This window comes from Crinia signifera, chromosome 4 (genome assembly GCF_055691185.1).
Source record: "Crinia signifera chromosome 4, ASM5569118v1, whole genome shotgun sequence".
Classification (NCBI taxonomy): domain Eukaryota; kingdom Metazoa; phylum Chordata; class Amphibia; order Anura; family Myobatrachidae; genus Crinia; species Crinia signifera.
The window spans coordinates 197,491,227-197,512,501 of NC_139220.1; the positions used below are offsets into that span (position 1 = coordinate 197,491,227).

General features: G+C 43.0%; 1 protein-coding gene across 1 annotated transcript in view; it reads left to right on the forward strand.

Moving 5' to 3' along the window:
• The window catches only part of LOC146074836 (splicing factor 45-like), a 30,572-nt gene that overhangs the window by 1,879 nt on the left and 7,418 nt on the right, over positions 1-21,275 (forward strand). Inside the window, 9 exon segments of the mRNA XM_083183375.1 lie at positions 1,277-1,387; positions 2,195-2,358; positions 12,737-12,832; positions 13,997-13,998; positions 17,327-17,383; positions 18,330-18,468; positions 18,700-18,851; positions 19,755-19,831; positions 20,983-21,078. Of these exon segments, the coding sequence (XP_083039501.1) occupies positions 1,277-1,387; positions 2,195-2,358; positions 12,737-12,832; positions 13,997-13,998; positions 17,327-17,383; positions 18,330-18,468; positions 18,700-18,851; positions 19,755-19,831; positions 20,983-21,078 (894 nt within the window).

Sequence of the window (21,275 nt, forward strand, 5' to 3'; positions counted from 1 at the left end):
AGTTCCATAAGAGCTAGAGGACTGAAGGTTCCCCATCACTGCCATATGGGAAGCCCTAGATTTAACTCTTGGAGTAAGTCAGTTTGCCAGCAAGGTAAACGCACATTGACCCATAGATTCCACGTGAAGTGCCAGGTTCTATAGTTTACCCCTTGTGTTAAGTCCCAAAGGGACTTATCTCAGGGCTGATAGTCTCTGACAGAATCTGTATCTTAACTTACTATGTTGATCGTAAGTACTTAGTACACAAATGGCAATTCAGGGAAAAAATAGGTACAGATGTGTCTTATACTGTGGCTTCCATGAGATTTCTGTATCGTCCAAATCTCATGCTGAGTTGCTTTATATTCAACTGTATATGCATATAAAACCAATTCCTGTGCGGTTTAAGTTGAAACCTAGTGTCTCTGGTACACTGAGCAGCTTTTCCCTGTATCTGCAACATGTCAAAATGTATAATTTAAAGGAAATTACAATATTAATTGTCCGTCTTGGTTATGCCGGAAATCTTCTTCCGTATGGTATAAAGATGTTCACTGTGTTGTTTACACTATGCTGTTTATGGAGGTTGCCGAGCCCTGCCCAATTTTGAAATGGCAAGATGGGCCATTCCCTAATCACAGCTCCCTCCTGAAGCAGCCTGCTTGTTGCTTTCCCCACTCGAGGCCCACAATGTCTCACAGGTGGGAAAATGTGCCGCTTCCATTTGCCATCAGGCGAATATATGCCATGCGCATGGCATTTGTTCCCAATGAGGAGAGAACTTGGGGGAAGCCTGGCTTGCCACCAAGAATGACGCAGACAAGGCTGTGACCCCCTCCCTAAGCGCTCTGCCCTGCCCGCATACTAGCAGGAACACAATCACTATATGAGAACACATCAAAGTAAAAAGGCAAAAGACAGAGGTCCTACTGTATAAGACAGTTGTCTTTAGCTTCTATACTCACATTATTACATTTTGCATATTAATTATCTAATAGTGTACTCATTACTGTTTTAGGACTAGTATGTTTTTCAGGTGCCCAAAATGAGTGCCCATAAGAGCAATACCATTGTTGCTCTCATTGGGCAACCCATTATTTTTTAGGAGCCCAAATAGATTGGGTTTAGCTGTGAACAGCGGCTAATCCCATCTAATGTCCTGGTTACTGTGTCTACACTTCCTCAGCGGATTTCTTTTTGTTGTGTGGTTTTTTTTTTTTAATGCATCCTGGACTTTCTATGATTTTGGATGAATTTTAAACAACATAAAATGTTTTTTTTGTATATGTTCCAGACGCACAAGACGAAGCAGAGCACAGTACTCGCACATGTAATCGACCTTAAGCGAGGCAGTGAAGATCGCCTAATCATTGATACACCACCTCATGTGGCTGCTGCAATTAAGGTACCTTTATTCTTGTTTTATTATGGAGCATGGCAGTTAGTTATTTAAAACATCCCATTTATTATGTGCAGTGGTCTGTTTTACTGTTATCTGCACCAGTGCCACTAGTGGTCCTTCTTGGTAAAGAATGGACACAATAATCTGACCCTCTTCTTCCTTTTAGTTTCTCCCCCGAGAGTCCTCCCTTTTTTTTTTTTTTTTTTTACTTGCACCTTTATTACTGCTGAACCTAGTGACACTTTTTTTGGAAAGATAAATTGCATTGTGTATTTGCTGCACTGACTAGAATTTTGATTTGGTATGCACATTTGTATATTTGTGTGCTTCATGAGTTTGTAGATAAAGCACAATGGAACTTGGCATGGTAAAACCCCACAACCGCTACATCGTAGTTCTTCCATTCCGATCTGGAGTCATCCAGTTATTGTGCACAGATGTACAAGTATTGCATATACAATTAATCTGCAAAGTCTCCTGGTGCATCCTAGTTGAATTGCATTGTGACTAAGATGCATTTTTAGGTAAAAGATGCCTGGCACTAGCAGTGTAACATGAAGACCTATTGTGCCAAGGTTGGCTGTGAATATTGTATGGGTATATACTGTAAGTGCGCTGAATCATTTTATTTTGGCAGTACAATATTAACAGGTACACAATATGTTCAGACAGTGAAATGTCACCTCTAACTTCAGGTTTATTTTGCTGTACCAAATCAAAATATATAGATCAGTCTAAGTATTTGTTTTTCCCCTACACATCATGTGATTTTGTTTTCCATAAAATATAATATTGTACCCTGCTTCTTAGGACCCTGTTCCCAGTGGGTTTTCTGTGGAAGTCTTGGTTCCTTTAGCTGATGAATATGACCCCATGTACCCTAATGAATATGAAAAAGTGGTAAAACGTCAGAGGGAGGAGAGGCAGAGGCAACGAGAGATAGAAAGGCAGAAAGAAATTGAGGAGCGGGAAAAGTAAGTATAATTTTATTTTTCCTGAATGGAAGAAGATAAATTAGCATATTAAGTTTCGGTACTTGTTTCCTAGCACGGTGCCCATCACATAGCAACCCATAAGCCTTACAATGGTATGCAATGCGATGGCACCCCATGTCATACAATTTAAAATCGTATACCATCGCATTGTATGCCATATACAATGGTATACGATTTTAAATTGTATAAGCACCCTAATGGATGTTTTCAATGTTAAATGGCCCCCCTATAAGATTATTAATTGTATAAGCACCCTAATGGGTGCTTACAATGTTAACGTGGATAGTGGGGTTATGAAAAGGTCGGAGGATGCGTACCGCCGTCCCTCGCGGGCTCGCTGCGCTCGCCACACTTCGGGTTGGCGTTCATAGTGGGGGTGCATTTGACATTGTAAGCACCCATTGCTTCTACAATTATAAATCGTATAGGGGGGCCAAAATCGCATCGCATGCGGCTATATGGAATGCGATACAATGCATAAGATGCCATACGACTGAAAATCGTGGGCGCCATGCTAGGAAACCAGTACCTAAGTTTCTTATATAGTGCAGCAAATTCCATTGTGCTTTACAGTTGAAAACCCATAATAACCTAAAACAAAACAATTGGCAACAGTGACAAAACAAGACTGGAAAATAACAGAAAAGTCCTAGAGGTAGGAAGGCCCTTCTCGCAAACTTACAATCTATAGGGATATAGGCATTGCTATACAAGGAAAGGTTTTATCTATTACATGTAGGTCCACTAGATTGCAAAGGTTCTCGGTGGGCTGTATGATGTAGTCACACAGCAATGTTGGCCTGGAGTCAGGAGGAAGGGAATGTGAAGAACGGGAAAATGAGTGTATTATTGTATAGGAAATTTACAAAGGGAGTATGAGTAGTTCTGGAATTGGATAAGCTTGTCTGAAGAGGTGAGTTTTCAGGGAATATTATAGATATATAAGGGTTTCTTTTGATTCTGCTAGATAACTTAAGAATTAGCTTGATAGGTCTATTTGGTAAGTATGTGATTATTCTGTGTCAAATTATCATGCATATTTTTTACAAAATGAAAAATATTTTCTCATTTTTGTTTTTGATGAAGAACAAACCATATAACATACAATATAGTTTGCAAATACAGTACAAAAATAATATAGTAATGCAGATATTACAAAGTACTGATTTGTTTTAGATAGTTACCTAAAAAAATAAAAGGACTATTTGATGAAAAATAATAAACTAAATAGAAGGTATAAACTATAACAAACAATTACTTAGTTATAATATTTATTGATGTTATGAGTCCAACCTGATTTCTAATAATTTTCCAATCCAATGAGGATTGCGATCACAGTCCGCATACAAGAAAAAAACTATCTGAATTATTGTTAACCTAACAAAATGGCCTTTCAAGTTTTGCAGAGAAGTTGACAGTAGATTCCACTATTACAATAGCCTCTATTAAGGAGGAGCCCAGACTTATTCTAAAAGATTAAAAGCTAAGGAAACGTGTCCAATCAGTCATATAAATATCAGTGATAGTAAAGGGCTTATGTGGGCTCATATCGTAAGGTGAATGGACATCATTAACCCCTTAGTGGTACTCCCAAGATTTTTCCGGCCTATGCTCTAGCGCACAGACTGGCAAACCTGGAAAATTATCGAGATTGCCACTGTTACACTGCTTAGTTCTGCTTCAGCGGCTGCCTGGCTCCTGCTGCCCAGCCCCTCCTCCCCCCCCCCCCCCCAGCTGTGTGCTGCGTGACCTTACTAAAGTCACGCCACACACAGCCGGGTTGCCGGGGACAGGGCCGGGCAGTAGCTGATGTAGTGATCAGCAGCGCTGCCCATGCCCGGGTGACAGTGGTTATAGGAACGAGTTGGACTTGAATAAGTAAAAATGTGTCGATCAATAAAAGAATCATAAAAGCCAATGTGTCCCAAGTGTATCCTAAACAACCATAAATATGAAAATTACAACTCTAATATTAGAATTGTTGAGGTCAATTAACAGTGAAAAGAAATACCTATCAAATGTTATTGCAGTGTTTATGTCAAATTTAAGCCATGTATCGAGGATCTTCTGCTCAAAGGACAAAGTCATAGTCCAGTAATAGAAGCGTGTCTAGTGGTAAGCGAGGTTGAAGAATGTAAACAACTAGTTTGTTCACGTAACTTTTCCAATAACGCTGAGTGGTAAATGTGGAATATGTATGGTAGGGGGGAGGGATGTGCCACAGCCATTTTAAATAATTCAATGTGTCTAGAACTGTAGTAGAGATTACAGAGGGAGCTAAAATGGTATCATCAGTGACCATTACTGGTTCAGTGATTTGGGAGTTACCGATCTCAAAGATATTGTGGTGAGACATGGGCTTTTCAATAAAAGTTGAGTGTGTAGACTGAGGGGCCTGTGTTCTATCAACAAGCAGCATTATTTGATTCATCTTTTTTCAAAGTAAGGTACGAGGATCTGCGATAATTCAATCGCTAACTGGGTAGTCGAGGCGGTTGTGTTTATAATTACAAGCCTGGCCATCTTTATTAACCTTTCAATACTCCAGTAGTAAAAATATAGTGTTGAAATTAGAGCAATGTATGAGAATAACTGATGTTTTTCCTAAATAAGTGTTTTTTTTTTTTTCAAGAACTGCACAGTCCTTTCTTCCTTGTGTATTCTACCCCTAGAATATCAGTTCATGAAAACAAAATTGGTGATGTAGTGAAGTAACCAGCTGCTGTTGTGATCTATCCAGGCTTAAATTTATGACAGAAATACAAGTAATATACTCTTTCTACCACTAGGTGGGGGTGTTCCAATGCAAATAGTCACTAATGGATAGAATTGGTTTCCATAGAAAAGCTGGCAATTGGAACAATGAGATACTTCAAAGTGAGTTTATAGAAGTATACAGTGGGTTAACTGTGGCACAGGGTGGAGGTCGGTACAAGTGATACAGGGCCGGAGGTAATTTTTAGTGAACAGGGTAGTAGGCCGCTAAGTCGATGCGTTTCCTACAGCAGCAAAAGTCCCAGGTAAATAGTGCTCACGATACACAACCCCTTTTAAAGGACCTCCTGTTCCAAGCGTTGGAGGTTTAGCCCAGTAACAATTCAATCAGAGTGGGGGTCAGCAGTGAAGATATGGACAAGCGACCACTAGCTACCGCCGCTGTTGTAAGAAGTGACTTGGTCAGAGTATGGGATGGTTAGAGGACAAATAAAAGTAAATGTTGAAGAGTTGAGCCGTAGGGGTCGGGGTGTTCACCAATTCCAAGTGACCAAGGTAGCAGTAAAGGTGGTCATACATCAGAAAGATATTGTACCCAATCATACAATCTCAATTGATTGTAAGATGGATTGTATGCAAATTGTGTGTACATAATCATGCAGTAGATGGATTGTATGATTGATTGTATGATCGATTGTGTGTCCAAAAACCACCAAGGACTGCCGGGGATTTCAAGGGAAATTGTACACAATCATGAGCGCAATCGATCTTAAGATCGATCTTTCTGATGTATGGCCAGCTTTACCGGCAGACCTCAAACTCCTCCAGCATTATAGTCTCACAGCTGTAGGGTCCAGCTAGTTAAAATTGTCAGCAGAGTGCAGGGCGTCTAAAATGCAACCTAGGGATGCAGCACCATAGATAGTGGGTATGTCTGCAGTAACTGGGAAAGGTCGGCAGCTGTGGCTCCTCCAGGCTGCACACCACAGTCTCCTGCAGTAGCACCACAAGGGCGTCGACGATCGGCACATAGTCTCCAACATTAGCTGCCAGGCTTTTGTCCAGCAAGGTGCAGCTCGGCCAGACAGCGAATGCCTCCGAACCCAAGTGCAGCCAGATAGGCATCTAAGCAGGGACTGTCACAAGTAGGGGGAACAAGGGTAGCAGTCCTCCAGAGGCTTCTGCTACACAATTTCCCTCTGAGTTCATTCACTGCTGGAACTTACAGGGGCAGGGTGGCTTTTACAGCAGCCATGAAGACTGTCGCTAAATTCCCACAGCAACTCTGAGGGCAACAGATACACTGCTGATCACCTCTGAAGTGGTAGTTATACAGCAGGGCATAGGAAGTTTGATTTGTGGTGTATGACAGAGGTCCCACGAGTGACAGAGGTTTCCCGAAGCAGTCATGTCTCCCTCGGGTCCTAGGCGATTCGCGAGGTAGCAGCTGTCTGGGTTTTGCTTCATAATGGGAGGCCTAGCCAGTCCGCGTCCACCTCCATCTCTCGCCGGTTACAAAGTTAGCTGGGCAGATGGTTGGGCAAGGTTCGTCCCCAGTAATAATGGGCACAGGGGGGGGGGGGGTGTCCAGGTCTCCAAAACAAGTTTGCAACACCACCACACAGTCACCGCAGGTATGGTCCGTTAGAGAGTGGTGTTATGGAAAGCACTGTCACACCCACGCCTGAATTTGCTCCAAAAAGCTTGGCAGTCTTGATCTTGATACATAGCACTGTTAACCATGAGGGAGTCGTAGAGTGCTCTTTTGTAATAATGGAAACCTGTAGGATTATGTGTTTGGTAGAAAAAAAAGTCTTCCAATATGTATAGCAGAGAAAAGATCATTGATCCAGTTTGGAATTGCCATTTCCAGGATTTAGAAGCTTGCTTATTGCTGTCTGGGCACATTAAATGTATACTATATGTACCAGTTCTTCATGGAATAGAAGGGGGAAAAAGCACAACTGGTAACTGATCATTGTGACCAGTCATCAAGTAGAGTCCAATAAGGTACACATATGGGATAAGTTCCTCTCATGGTGGTGAGTATGCCGGTGTTCATAATACTGACACCAGCATCCCCAGTAGCGCACGCAGGGGGGGTTTCTGGGTACCCAGAAACCCCCCCAGGAGTCTAAGGGCCCTAGGCTGAAAGCTGAGGGTCTCCTCTTTCCATGGGTACAAGAATTTTAAAAATCGGCCCTTGGGAACCGGAGATATCGGACTTCAAAGCAGTGGTCCCCATCCAAGCCTGTTAATTGCTCTTCCCAGTCAGATATTTCAGGTTCTGTCTCACTTAGAGTTTTTCTGAGGGTATACTCCAAAAGCTGGGATTCTCCCCCTTTGAAGGACACTAGTAGCTTGTCTCTTCTGTTCCCAGAACCATAGATGTCAGCCTTCTAGCAGATGGTTACTGCTCCAGCTCCACACACCTGGTATGTAGTTTTATACACTCATTGGCAGATTGCTCTGAAGTCTGATCCTCTAGTCCAGTGGTGGCCAACCCGTGGCTCTTGAGCCTCATGCAGCTCTCCCCCCTGCTTGTAAAGTGCGGCTCCTGCTCCCACTGCTGCCCACCGTCTGTCCCAGTCCCCCCTGCTGCCGGATCCCTGAATCCCTTCTCCTTCTGAGGGGAGGAGAGCGCGCATCGCGCATCGCGCATCTCTCCTACCCCTTACTGTGCATCCTTGTGACTGGGCCGTCTGCCAATCAGAGCTTGGTGGCCAGCAGCCAATCAGGAGCCGGCCAGCGAGCTTTGAATGGTGGACGGCCCAGTCACAGGGAAGTAAGGGGGAAGGAGATGCGTGCTGTGCTGTGCTCTCCTCCCATCGGTGACATGACAGAAGGACTGCAGGGGGACACCAGACTGTCCTCTCCCCGCCCGGCAGCAGAAGCAACAATGGTGAGTGCTGCTGCTGGGGAATTTGCACTGTGGGGGCATAGCAGTTTGTGGCACTGTGGGGGCATACCAGCTTTCTTGCACCGTAGGGGCATACCAGCTTTCTGGCACCGTAGGGGCATACCAGCTTTCTGGCACCGTAGGGGCATACCTGGCACCGTGGGGGGCATATGTGTATCTGGCACTATTGGGGGCATATGTATATATGGCACTGCACTATTGGAGGCATATTTGTATCACACCCACCCAAGGGGTCAAAATAGACTACGCCCCTTTTTTTGGCGCATGCACCTTCGGCGCGTGCATGATGTCGGCTCTTTAGCTTGACTACCGATATTTTTTGGCTCTTTACCTCTGACCGGTTGGCCACCCCTGCTCTAGTCCATAATACCATTTGGTAGGTGGAATTCTCTAGTTTTTAATTCCATTAAAATCTAAGAAATCTATTTCCGGGAACTGGAGATATCTGCAGTCAAGCAAGCTGTCCTCCCACCAGAAAATTATAAATAATAAGCCCACTCCACTATACACCCCTCCTCTGCTTATTAAACATCCTCTACCACCCTGGAAGTTATGTATCAGGGCCCCTTCCTTCAGCCCAATGCCTCCTTCTCCCACCCCATCTCCCACCATATGTGCAATAAAGGGGTAATAAGTGGAAATTACTGATCCAGGCCCTACATGCTGAGCGGCTGATATAATACCCCCTACCACCCGCGGGACATCAAAACTTCCCCCACCCCTACCACTGGAGGATCGGTAGGGGCCCCAATACATTGCTATTCCCAGGGGCCTACACTGTTGTTGATGCCCTTGTATGTATATATATATATGTATGTATGTATATGAACAATAAATGGAAGAAAGAAACTGGCACTCCTGGGACTTGTGCTTAAATTTTGTATTCAAAAGTACAACAACCAATGTTTCGGGGCAGATGCCCCTTTGTCAAGGTGTATACAAAGTATATGTATATGTATATGTATATGTATATATATATATATATATATATATATATATATATATATATATATATATATATATATATATATATTTTTATTATTATTATTATTTATATACATTTGGTCTATCTATAATACTTTAACTGACCCGGCATATACTGGGTCACCTAAGTGTCCATCTCTGTGCTTTGCTCCGCACCTTTGGAAACCCCCTTCTGAAAATCCTGCGTTTGCCACTGATCCCGACTACCACCATGGAATTCCCACTGCCGGTCATCCGTATGTATCCCACACATACAATACATATCTCAGCATATGACGTGTCTGACCTTGTGAGCCCCACAAATCCACCAGAAAAGGTGAAACTACTGTATATTTTATATGGTTACTCCTTCATTAGGCTCCTGCTGTAAAGAAGTTACACTTCCGGTTCAAAAACACACAAAAAACTAAATGATCCTATTCGAATTAACTTTATTAAGTACAACTAGTAAATAAAATGTAGCCTAAGGTGCTCACACTGTTTAGTTATTAATCAAATACTGTGTAATCAGCTCACTGGGATTTGCTGTAATACTAGCTATCTTTCCTGTGCATGTGCATACAGATAGTGTGTGCATGTATTAAGCCAGCTGGGAAGGTCATTTCCTCCTTCTTGATATATGTAATCTTTCCTTTAGAAGCATTATACATGTATATAAGTTGCAGTTTGATTTACTTTCTATTTGAACTATTTTGCTATATTTTATTTTCTTGTGATCATTGAGCACTTTCAAACTTTTTGAGTGGAAATTTAGTTCTTTGTCGCTAATGTGACTTGTGAAGCACCGCCCTCAACTCTGGCCCAGTAAGTAATAGACAAAACAGTCTTCTGTTAATTTTATTTCATACCATCAATGGTGATCCTAAATGGCCATTCCTACTTTATTCCACAGGAATAAAATTACTATTACTACTCCTCCCCCCCCCCCCCTTGACTCACCATCCTCCAGATTCCACTCCAAAAGGACAGGACACACAGGAGAGTATTAGTAGTACTAGTCTACAGCAACAGCAGACACCGCAATTAGGCAGCAATGTACAAGGAGGGAGCAGCAGATTGTAAGCAGGGTTTTCAGGAAACACTCTCTCAGCAGCAGGCAGAAGCACACAGATGCCAGTACAACTTTAAGTCCCACCCAAACACCATCAAAAGGACAGCATTGAGCTCTCAGGTTGCAGGCACCGCTAAGTGTGACACTCGCTGACATGGCCAGTGCTAACAAATCACTGCTCGGCAGTCCTCCACTTAAGTGGGTGGGTCTGGCATGTGGTTGCGCAGCCGATACTCTTTGACGTCATGCACAGCCGAACATTGAGTGGGGCAGTACTGAGCCAAGTCTTGTTGGTGCTCTGCACTGCCTAGCTTTAAACAAATCTGCTCAAGCAAGCGGTGATACCCTGTATTGCCCTGTCAGTGCTTTTAAAACCGTTTGAAATACCATATATTGTATTCAGTCTGAAAATATTATATACTGACTCCGGCATCTGGAATGCTTACAGACTATGTCTAGTTAAACTGTCAATGGGTCAACATTGACAAAGATCCAACATGGAGAAGGTCGACATGAGTTTTTTCCACACGCTTTCCAATTTTGTTTGGCCCACTTCATGCTTAGGGAGACTCGAACAGAAACGCCCGGGTTGCGGGTGCAACTCTGGTTATTTAACATGTATGCTATGGGTTAATGCACGCTAGTTGGTCAATTAATCGGGAGTAAAAGAGGCTCTAATTCAGTGGTTCCCAACCTTTTTTCTCTCCCGTACCCCTTGATTAAGCTTTTCATTAAAGAGTACCCCCTCCTCTCAATTTGAAATTTAGACAGTACTTACGAGTGGCGAGGAAGTGCGCGGTATGCCTATCCTTATATTAAGAAGTAACGCCCCACCCCCCCCAGTGCACATGTTTTGCCTATTTTGAGAACAAATTTGTACTGCGATCAGATCTGAATAAGGGCCATTGGGGCAGATGTATCAATATCCTTTTAACGTTGGTGAAATAACGGGTCCCGCTTCTCCTGCATAACGAGGATGTATTAACATCCCTCAAGCCGATAAGGAGAGCCGTTATGCCCAGTGTTAACAGCTCTCCTTTTCGTCTCCCCCGGCGCCCCTCGCATGCTCAGTGCGCTTCTCCCCCCTGTCCGGCTCTAATGGGCATGCACGAGATCTCGCAAAAAACGCGAGATCTCCAGCGCAGCCCGAGCCAGACGCAGGGCTAGCGTTGTCCCCATAGTGGGGGATAGGACAAAGCTAGCCCTGAGCTGGCGAAGCGGCCGGGGCGAATTAACGCCTTGAAGGCTGTTAATACATCGCCCCGGCTGTTAATCCCTGGGGGGATTGCAGGGGACAGCCCCGCCGAGCGTAACTCGGCGGGCTGTCACTAGCGCACGTTAGGTGCGCTAGTAGTGATACATTAGCAAAATCGTAATCCCCCCCCAGTTAACCAGCGTTAAGTGCATTTTTGCACTTAACGCTGGTTGATACATCTGCCCCATTGTCTGTGAGCTAATCCACACGACACCGTTCATGGTGGGCACGCCAAGGGTAGAGTTATACCTGCTTTCATTGTACCCAGCATGTTTAGCATCTCGTATTTATTTGTTTTGCCGCAGAACAAACCTGGGCCCTTATTCTGGTTGGTGCGGCCAGAGCCGCACACGGGGCTCCGGCCGCACAAACCAATCCCCGCCCACGAGACGGATCGCCACGGCCGTCCGTACACGGACGGCTGGCGATCCGCATAAAAATGGTGGAGGCGTACGCCTCCACCATGGTGGGAGCTGCCCCCTGCATTCGATGGTCGTCGACCATCGAAGGCAGGTCCGCACGCCCCAGCAGCTCCCGCAAGCTGAGACCACACGGACAATCGTCCGTGTGGTAGCTTGTATGGGGGCTGAAAGCTGACATCCGGCGACGTCAGCTTTCCGCCCCCATGAGCTGCGTCATGCCCTCATTTCCATGCATACGCCCCGCGTTTGCATGGGAACGCCCATGAAACGCGGGGCGTACACATAGGGAAATGAGGGGATGAAGCCCCTCACGCCCCTATACGCCCCCTTTGCGGCGGACGAAATACGTCTGCGGCGAAGGGGGCTGCACATGCGCAGAATGACCTCTGCGCATGTGCAGACTGTAAACATCGGCGGTACGGCCGCACGCGGGCCGTACCGCACGAAACAGAATAAGGGCCCTAGTATGCTCCCAATGAAAAAGCACTGCTTTCAAGAGCATTAAAAGGGTGGTAACTTCATGCTTTAATGCCTGGGATATTCAATTAGAGCCTCTTTTTACTCACGATTAAGTTACCCACTAGCGTGCATTAACCCATAGCATACAAATTAAATAACCAGAGTTGCACCCGCGAATCTGTTCGAATCTCCCTTAGTCTCGAACAAAACTTTGCATTGAGTGCAGCCTACAGGCTCTGATCTGCCAGAGCTGTTCAATTAATCAACCTGAGGTAATTAACCAGCAAATTGTATTTAGCCCCACACTATTTACTATATTTCTTTCTGTTTTTACACCATTTAGCCCTGTAGAACATTGGGTATTCGGTAACCCTGTTTAATATTAAATGAGAACTGTTGCTCTGGGTACATTTTAATAGCTGTTAATGCTCGAGAACTTGTATCAGTCATATTGCTTAAGCCATTTCTTTTATAGAATACCACATTCCTGCAATTTTATAAATGGTTCTCCTGATGATTTTAAGTGCAATATACTCTACTTTATATTACAGGAGGCGAAAGGACAGACATGAAGCTAGTGGGTTTTCTCGTAGGCCTGACCCGGAATCTGAAGAAGATGAAGAATATGAAAGAGAGGCGGAAGAGAGGTATATTTATTGTGTGGTGCTATGGCTAGCTATTTCTTTTGATCTCAAACACACTATTTCTTAATATTGAATTAAGACCATTGAGATTTAGCAATTCATAACAACTGAAATTCACTGTATGTTATTGAAAGTGTATATTTCAGCATGTTGTCATTGAATCCAGACAAGTACTGCTGAACATATATGATGTACGTGTGTGCTGTGGACAGTCCTTTTGCATGTGATCCCATTCCCCCACTGCCGGGAGGCTGCCAGTGTCGGACCTGCAAGCGGGTCTGATCGGTAACTCTGATCCAATGCGCGTGGGACTGCGCGTCAGATCGGATGTCAAACACATATGGTTTGGCCACTTTTCACCCGAGTTCTCATCCCAATCTGTTGGAATTGGGTAAAAAGTGGCCAAAATTGGACTAGTGGATGGGGGACCTTTACACTAACGGTATACCTTACTGTACACAGAGAAGGAAGCCAGCCCTTGTAACTCACTAGTTCAGGGTTCACCAACCTCAGTCCTCAAGGCACACCAGATCTACCATAAAGGGACTAGAGATTACAGGGCAATAATCAAGTGAGTTTTTGTGGGCGGCCCGCATCGCACCCAAACTAACCTGGTTTAGCAGCAGCTAATCCCCTCTAAACTAATGTGCGGCATGTGAAGAGCTGATTGGGCTGAAATTATGGTTATTTGCGACTCAACATATCGGGGGGGGGGGGGGGATGGGAGTAGCTATTAACTGGGAGGAGCAGGATTTTTTTTTTAATACACTGCTAAGGTAACGTGGTGGTGCTATTATTAAAACTTAAGACCACTGGGGAGGTCTTTTACTAATGGGGGTGGGAAGTTGTTTTGTAATAGAGCCCTATGGGGATGCCTACATAAATCTTTAAAGAAAATATTTCCATATAAATAGTTTTTGAACTATTATGAAGTAGGTAAAATTTTTTTTACAATTTTGGGCAGTTTTATGTTAGACAAAAATCATCAGTTAAATGGTAAATCATCTGTGTTAAAGCACATGCATAACCTTAAAACCTGGACTGTTAGTGTGCCTGGAGTACTGTGGTTAGGAATTACCGGAATATTGTTAAGTGCTGGTCTCAACTTGTTTTCATCACTATGTACCCAACCTCGATTATTTATAGTAATGTTTGATTCATTCAGAGAGGTTTTTCTCAATGGACTAGATTGACTAAATGCTATGAGGTATAATGAAGGTTGCTCCCAAGAACAGGATTAAGAGATTTAATGTGTATGCGATCAACCAGATACAGACGCCAGACTCGCTGATCTGTATTTCTAGGATAAATGTATGACATGAGCTGATGCCTGCTTCTAGGCCAAACTCTTTGCAATTCAAGGGCAGATGTTACCAGATGAAAAGCTAAACTCGCTTAATAGCGATTTATTTATTCTATTTTTATAGTTTTGCCATGATTCAAAACAATTGACATCTCTTTTCATTTACTGTGTAATGGAAGTGTACATATGTCATTTTTGAGGCAATAGAAAAGAAAGTGAAACGTATTGGGTCAGATATAGTAAGCTTCAAAAAGTGGTAAAGTTACGATGTATACAACTCCCCAGCGGCTCCTCTGAGGAAGCCGCTGATACAAAAGGCGGTGAAACGCAATAGTTCACAGTTGCTGGATGCTATCATTTGCGACTTTTTACCACATAATCAGCACCCCATACGATAGATAAATGCAAAGAGGTGTAACTATTACCAACCCAACTAACTGTATTAGTACTAATACTACAGCAAAATCTTACTCCAATTGGGACCACTAATTTATAGTTAACAACTGGACTTGCTTACTAACCACAGAATATTTGCATGCACTAACAAGAATAACATACATCAATTCTGTTGTATTGGCTTTCTTTAGTGTGGGTGGAGTATCCAGTCACCTAGACTGCTGCTTGAACCGTAAACAGAAATAGCAAACTTTCTTTTTATTTTTTATAGAAGGTCCCAACTTACAACGCATATTTACAAACTATCATCTCTGCTTAAGTGACTTTGTAATAGATTTAAATTACTTTTTTTAAACCCTCAGTTACCCACCAAACCAACTACTCTTGCTTCCTAATTAAAGGACAATATTGATATGAACTTTTCACAATTTGGTGTATCGGGCGCTTCGGTATTGCTGTTCAGGGTCCATTGTCAGGGTGCCACTATCTTGCCAGATCACATGACTGCACTGACCAATTCCATCTTCAGCCACTGTCAGACAATCCGTCGCCAGGTGGTATAAAGGTGTTTACTACACAAGGGTCTGATTCTAGTGCAACACTATCCTTCAGCTTGTCTGCAGCAGTGTCCTGAGCTCCCATCAACTGTTCAGCTTCAGTCCGATCAATTCAGTTATTGATTATGTTCTTCAGTCTTCAGCTCCAATCCTTTCTTATGTCCTTACTAGTAACTCGGATACAGTCTTCAGGTCATATGGATTCTTTGGTTATCCATGAGGCAGGGGGTTGCGACCTGCATATCCGGTGCCGCTAAAAGTCCAAACCTCCTTGCGTGGGTTCTTGGTGAAGACCACCTCAAGTGTTATACTCCTCGACCCTGTCCTGGGTCACCTCAACCTATTTCCCTAGTTACTGTAAACCTACCCTTTGATTCATATGCACTACATAAATCCTGCAAAACTACAGTTTCCAAATTCCAATTCTGTCGGAACTCAAGACTTTCTGCCGGGTCCATAAAAAAACATTAACTTGAGAGATCTGGGATGAAATGGTATGCACTTCCTCAGTCAGTGACCATTTTCTACTTGAACCCTCTGGGACCTTCTCTTCATTTGATCCCACAACTGAAGATGAAATATCTTCACTTTTCTCTTCCTCCTGCTCTACTACCTCTCTTCTTGATCCTGTACCCTCATGCATAAGTAAAGCTCTGTCTTCTGTGCTCATCCCATACTTAACTAAAATGATCAATCTATCTCTTCCTCCTCTCTATCCCCTTCACTATTCAAACATGCAATGATTACTCCCATTCTTAAAAACACAATTCTGATCCAAACTCTCTTTAAGTACCATCCTATCTCTCAGCTCCCATGCCTCTTCAAGCTACTTGAGATACTTAAGTCAGGCTTTTGTTCCCAACACTCAAGAGACAGCACTGACTAAAGTAGTGAATGATTTGGTTACTGCTAATTTATAAATTACTCACTTCTTATTCTTCTACAGCTCTCTGATTCTGAGGACAGTTTGCTTGACTGCAGATATCTCCAGTTCCCGGAAATAGATTTCTTAGATTTTGGAATTAAAAACTAGAGAATCCCACCTACCAAATGATACTGGGGACTAGGAGATCAGATTTCGTGAGGCAGAGAAATCCGCCAACGAGTATATAAAACTACATACCAGGTGTTTGGAGCTGGAGCAGTAACCAGCTGCTGGAAGGCTGATATCTCTGGTTCTAGGAACAGTAGAGACAAGCTTCTAATGTCCATCAAAGGGGGAGAGTCCCAGCTTTTGGAATATATCTTTTGAAAAACTCAGACAGAACCTGAAATATCTGAATGGGAAGAGCAATTAACAGGCTTGGATGGGGACCACTGCTTTGAAGTCAGATATCTCCGGTTCCCAAGGGCCAATTAAAATTCTTGTACCCATGGAAAGAGGGGACCCTCAGCTTTCAGCCTAGACTCCTGGGGGAATTTCTGGGTACTCAGAACCCTCCTTCCCTGTGTGTGCTACTGAGGACAGAGCCCTTTCTTGGTTCTTATTCTACTTGTTAATTGTTTCTGATTCCACCTCTTCTTCACTACCTCTGTCAGTTGGAGTAGGGCTCAGTCTTGGGTCTTTTGGATTTATATCCTATGTACGCTGGATGTTACTAAACTCTACCTATCCATCTCAGACCTGTCAGCATCTCTATTGGTCCGTGTCACTTAATGCCTTTTTTGCCATTTCATCTTGGTTGTCCTCTTCCCGTCAAACTGAATATGTAAAAAAACTATTTATATTTCTACCAACTAATAACAATCAATCCTATCCCCATGAGCTTGCTGCCTAGGTGTCACCCTTGACTCTGAACTGTGCTTTGTTCACCACATTCAATCTGTCTGAAAATTATGCTACAATACATGCTTCTACAAAACCTATCCAAAATACACCCATACCTTACACATGACACTGCTAAAACTTTAATCTATGCTCTCATCTGTGACATTTTCACCACAACAATCAACCCTGATTGCAATTGCGAGGCTGATCAGGACTTTCCCATCCTCCTGACCCCAAAGCCAACATTGTTGGGTGACCATATTATACAACCCACCTTCCCTATAGATTTTAAGCTTGAGAGCAGAGCTCTCTACCTCTATGACTGTCTGTAAATACCCAGTTCGTTTTATCACTGTTTTCAATTGTGAAGCACCACAATATTTGCAGCGCTATGTAAGTAACTGTTCCTAAATGAAAATAAAATGCTTGCAATTTATATTTATAACTTTTTTTTTTTTTTCTCCTTTTTGCAGTAGTCGGAGGAGCGGCTATTGCACCGCCTACATCACTTGTTGAGAAAGACAGGGAATGTAAGTGTTGATGATTTACAAGACTAAATGGAAATAGAGTTCTTAAGGTGACCGCCAGATGGCTGTGCCAATGTAACTTACTGATGGAACTATTACTTTATTTACATTGTGCTCCAGCTGGGCAGCCTAAAGCCAAAGTCTCCATCGCACGCCATAAGCATTAGATCATACATGCCAGTTGTATAACCTTTGTTGCATGCACATGGCCAGTATGAATGACGAGCCCAGAGCGCCCATACACGTGTGTGTTGAGCAGCATTAACTGGGAGCTACATGTGTATTAGCCTAGGGCACCTGGAACCTTCAATGAGGCACTGAACCCATCTAATCCTCTGATCTTTTACACAGTCATTCAGTTTGTGAGCAATGATGTGTTTTAGTCAGGAGTGTTCCGGATTTCAAGGGAAATTGGGTGACATTGGATTATTCATAAAATCATGCTGTGTATGGGCACCTAACTCACATGCAATAAAAATATATATATATATATATATATATATATATATATATATATATATATATTCAACAAAATTGTAGTAGGCTAAATTAGATCAACTGGTTGCAATACCAATAATCTAAATAAAAAATATGTTTTGCATACATACTTCATGAGCTCACATAACAGACTTGTCAGTGTGTGAGCCAACTTTAAGGACTTACAGGAATACCTAGTGCTACCACTAGGTGGAGTCTTATCCATTACTAAAGTTAGTTCCATGACCCATTGGACTTTGCCAATGTGTGTGTGCACATAAGTGATCTTATTTCATTTGCAAACACCTGTAAACCTTACATTTGCTGTAAAAAGTGAAGAAAAAGCTGTATGTAGCGTTTGCTAAAATAGAATACTGTACCTGTAAGTAGCGCTTTATTTATTCTATCTGCATAAACCTACTTTTACGTGTGATTGAGGTATACATTATCATTTGAAAATTTCTCTTCTCAGCTATAGTACCATCCTATGATGATGAACCTAGACCTCGTCCCCCAGCAGCGAAGGCTGCAATTCCACCCCCTATATATGATGAGCCAGAGAGACCACGCTCACCAACTGGGCCAAGTAATTCCTTTATTGCAAACATGGGGTAAGACTCTGATCTTTAATTATTTTGCATAAAGCAGTCCAGATGAAAATGATCTACTCTCCCAAATGGCACATGATTTAATCCATCCATGCACCGTTGTATTTAGTTTCTTCTACGCATAGCTTAATTTCACCCCTTCCATGTTTTACAAAGTGGGTTGATATGATTTATGTATGCGACATCCAAAGCTTGAAGGAATTACTTTATCACTTTTTATATTTGTTTCCACAGTGGAACTGTAGCCCACAAAATCATGCAGAAGTACGGCTTCCGGGAAGGACAGGGTCTGGGCAAACACGAGCAAGGACTCAGCACAGCGCTCTCTGTTGAGAAAACCAGCAAGAGGGGAGGCAAAATCATTGTTGGAGATCTGGCAGATAAGGGTGTGCATCCTTCCTTATTATTATATCAACCGTCGAGGGAAAAAAAATTACGTTTTTGATACCTATATTTTATTTAAGATGGTTTTCCATAATAGCGATTTATAAAGAAGCTATATGTAAGTTAATAGCAGTGTTTATTTTTTTCAACTGAGATAAATGACAGTGTCTATTCACAGAGGGAAAGGGGGAATGGGCAGCAGCTCATAGATCAACAGCAGCACTCACTTTTGTGAGTCCACACCCATTTTTTGGGAGCTCACATGGTAAGTCGCACGCAGGAGTCCTGACCCTGCTGATTTTTAAAGTTAGGAGGTATGCATGCATATGTACACACCGCAGACACAAACATTCAGCATATGTACACAGTGCAGACACAAACACGCACACCATACGTGCACACAGCATGTGCTCACACACAAACACGCACGCTCAGGCAAACACCGCATTTACCTTCACACACACGCACCGACACACCCCCAGCTCCCTCAAACATTAGAATAATGTACCTGCTAATCTGCAGCAGTCAGTCCCACTCCCTGCCTCCCCTGGCCAGCTCTCCCCACACAGCAGCCACATGGAGCCCTGCCTTTGAGGAGCTGCACGCTGCCTCTGTAGCTAGCTCCCCTTCAGTCAGCCCATAGGCAGCCTGACTCCCTGTACTAGAAGGCAGCTGCCGGAAGACGCACAGCCTACCTGAGGAGTTTTTAAAATTGGATATTCTCAGGACAACACTGACTTGTTGTTTTTGTCACTGTTGGCAATGTGACACTATTGTGACAATAAATTGTGCACATGATTCCTCTTTTTTGTTTGATTGATTCCTCTTTTGTTTGATTGTTCAGTACCTATCTTACTTTTCTGTTTTGGAATGTATAGTTTAACAAATGCATTCATGTTTTTCAGCTGAAACCGGTAAGAAAAGTGATCCTAACCCCCTAACGGAAATTCTAAAGTTTCCTACCAAGGTGGTTTTACTGCGGGTAAGGATAAAGTATACTTTCTAATTAGGCTAAAAGTACGATCAATGCCCATAGTAGCAGCGTTGCCTTCTAGCACCACAAGACAACTCAATCTTGACCTAATGGGATCTCCTATAAGTTGGAAGGCTGTTATTTGCATGTATTACGTCAACACCATGTATAGATCAACTGATTTAGTGCTTTTATATAGCTGGTGTATAAAACTCCAATTAAAAAAGCATTTCCCATCAATCATAGCAGCCTGATAAGGAAGAGAGCGTACACAATCCAGCTGTTTCGTGTATAATATTCAGCCAGAGTGGGGTATTTACTCAAAATCACACTCAAGATGGTTTATGGATTAGGATCTCTCCTAAGCACAGCTACTGCTTGTTTGGGAACCTGTTTGGAAAAGGGATAGGATAGGAAAATTAAATATGGAAAGCTAGACCTCCCTCTCCCAACCCACCAAACCTGACATTTAAATTGGTAATTAATAATTATGCATCCTTTCCTGCAACCAACCACAAGTATTACATTCAATAGCAGTCCCGTTTAATCAATAGACCTATATCCACTCAACTAGCTCCACTATTAAATACTTTTCACGTTTACTATAGACCTATTTCTCCACAAACTATTCTCTATGTTCAGTTATAGCCCCCATGCTAACCTAGCATTTAAGTAATAGTCCCATCACCTCCATTAAAGTGAGTCTCCACCATAACAACACTGATACATCACACCACTCCCAACATCACCCTGCCAACACATGAATAGCTCCCACTCACCATTGTTATTGGCTCCACTCTTACCTGGCGATTTACATCAATAGCTCACAACCTTTCTGTCCATCTGGCACTGCTTCTTGCTGTCTGCACACAAATAACATATGTGCCTACTTCATGGGAGGAAAGAGAAACAGATGTCTGATCCAGTGATAAAGCCTAGGCACCAGGAAGCATACAATGACCTGCCCTGGAGGCTACATGCAGTAGGCCGGGGGTGATTGTCTGTCTCCGGCATCCAATTTGGATGGCCTGAGGGACTTTGGACGTTCTTTTTCTTTCACGGCTCTACTTTAATATCGGCCTAATAGTGCACCAGTCCTTTTACATATTGTCCAGTCTGTGTGTGAAATGTTGTTCTGGTTTCCCCCCCATTTTTTTCAGAACATGGTGGGTTCAGGGGAAGTTGAAGACTTGGAGGGTGAAACAAAAGAAGAGTGTGAGAAATATGGCAAAGTTGGAAAATGTGTTATATTTGAGGTTGGTACCAATTTTTTTGGGGTATTGCAGAATTATCTGGTATAGTGGTATGCATTAACAGTGAGTTCTTACAGGGATCTGGTTGATGGGTCGACAATATCTAGGTCAACTGGCAATAGGTCGACGCGTGCCACATGTCAACATTGACAAAAGGTTGTCACACGTAAAAGGTCAACATGTAAATGGTTGACACATGG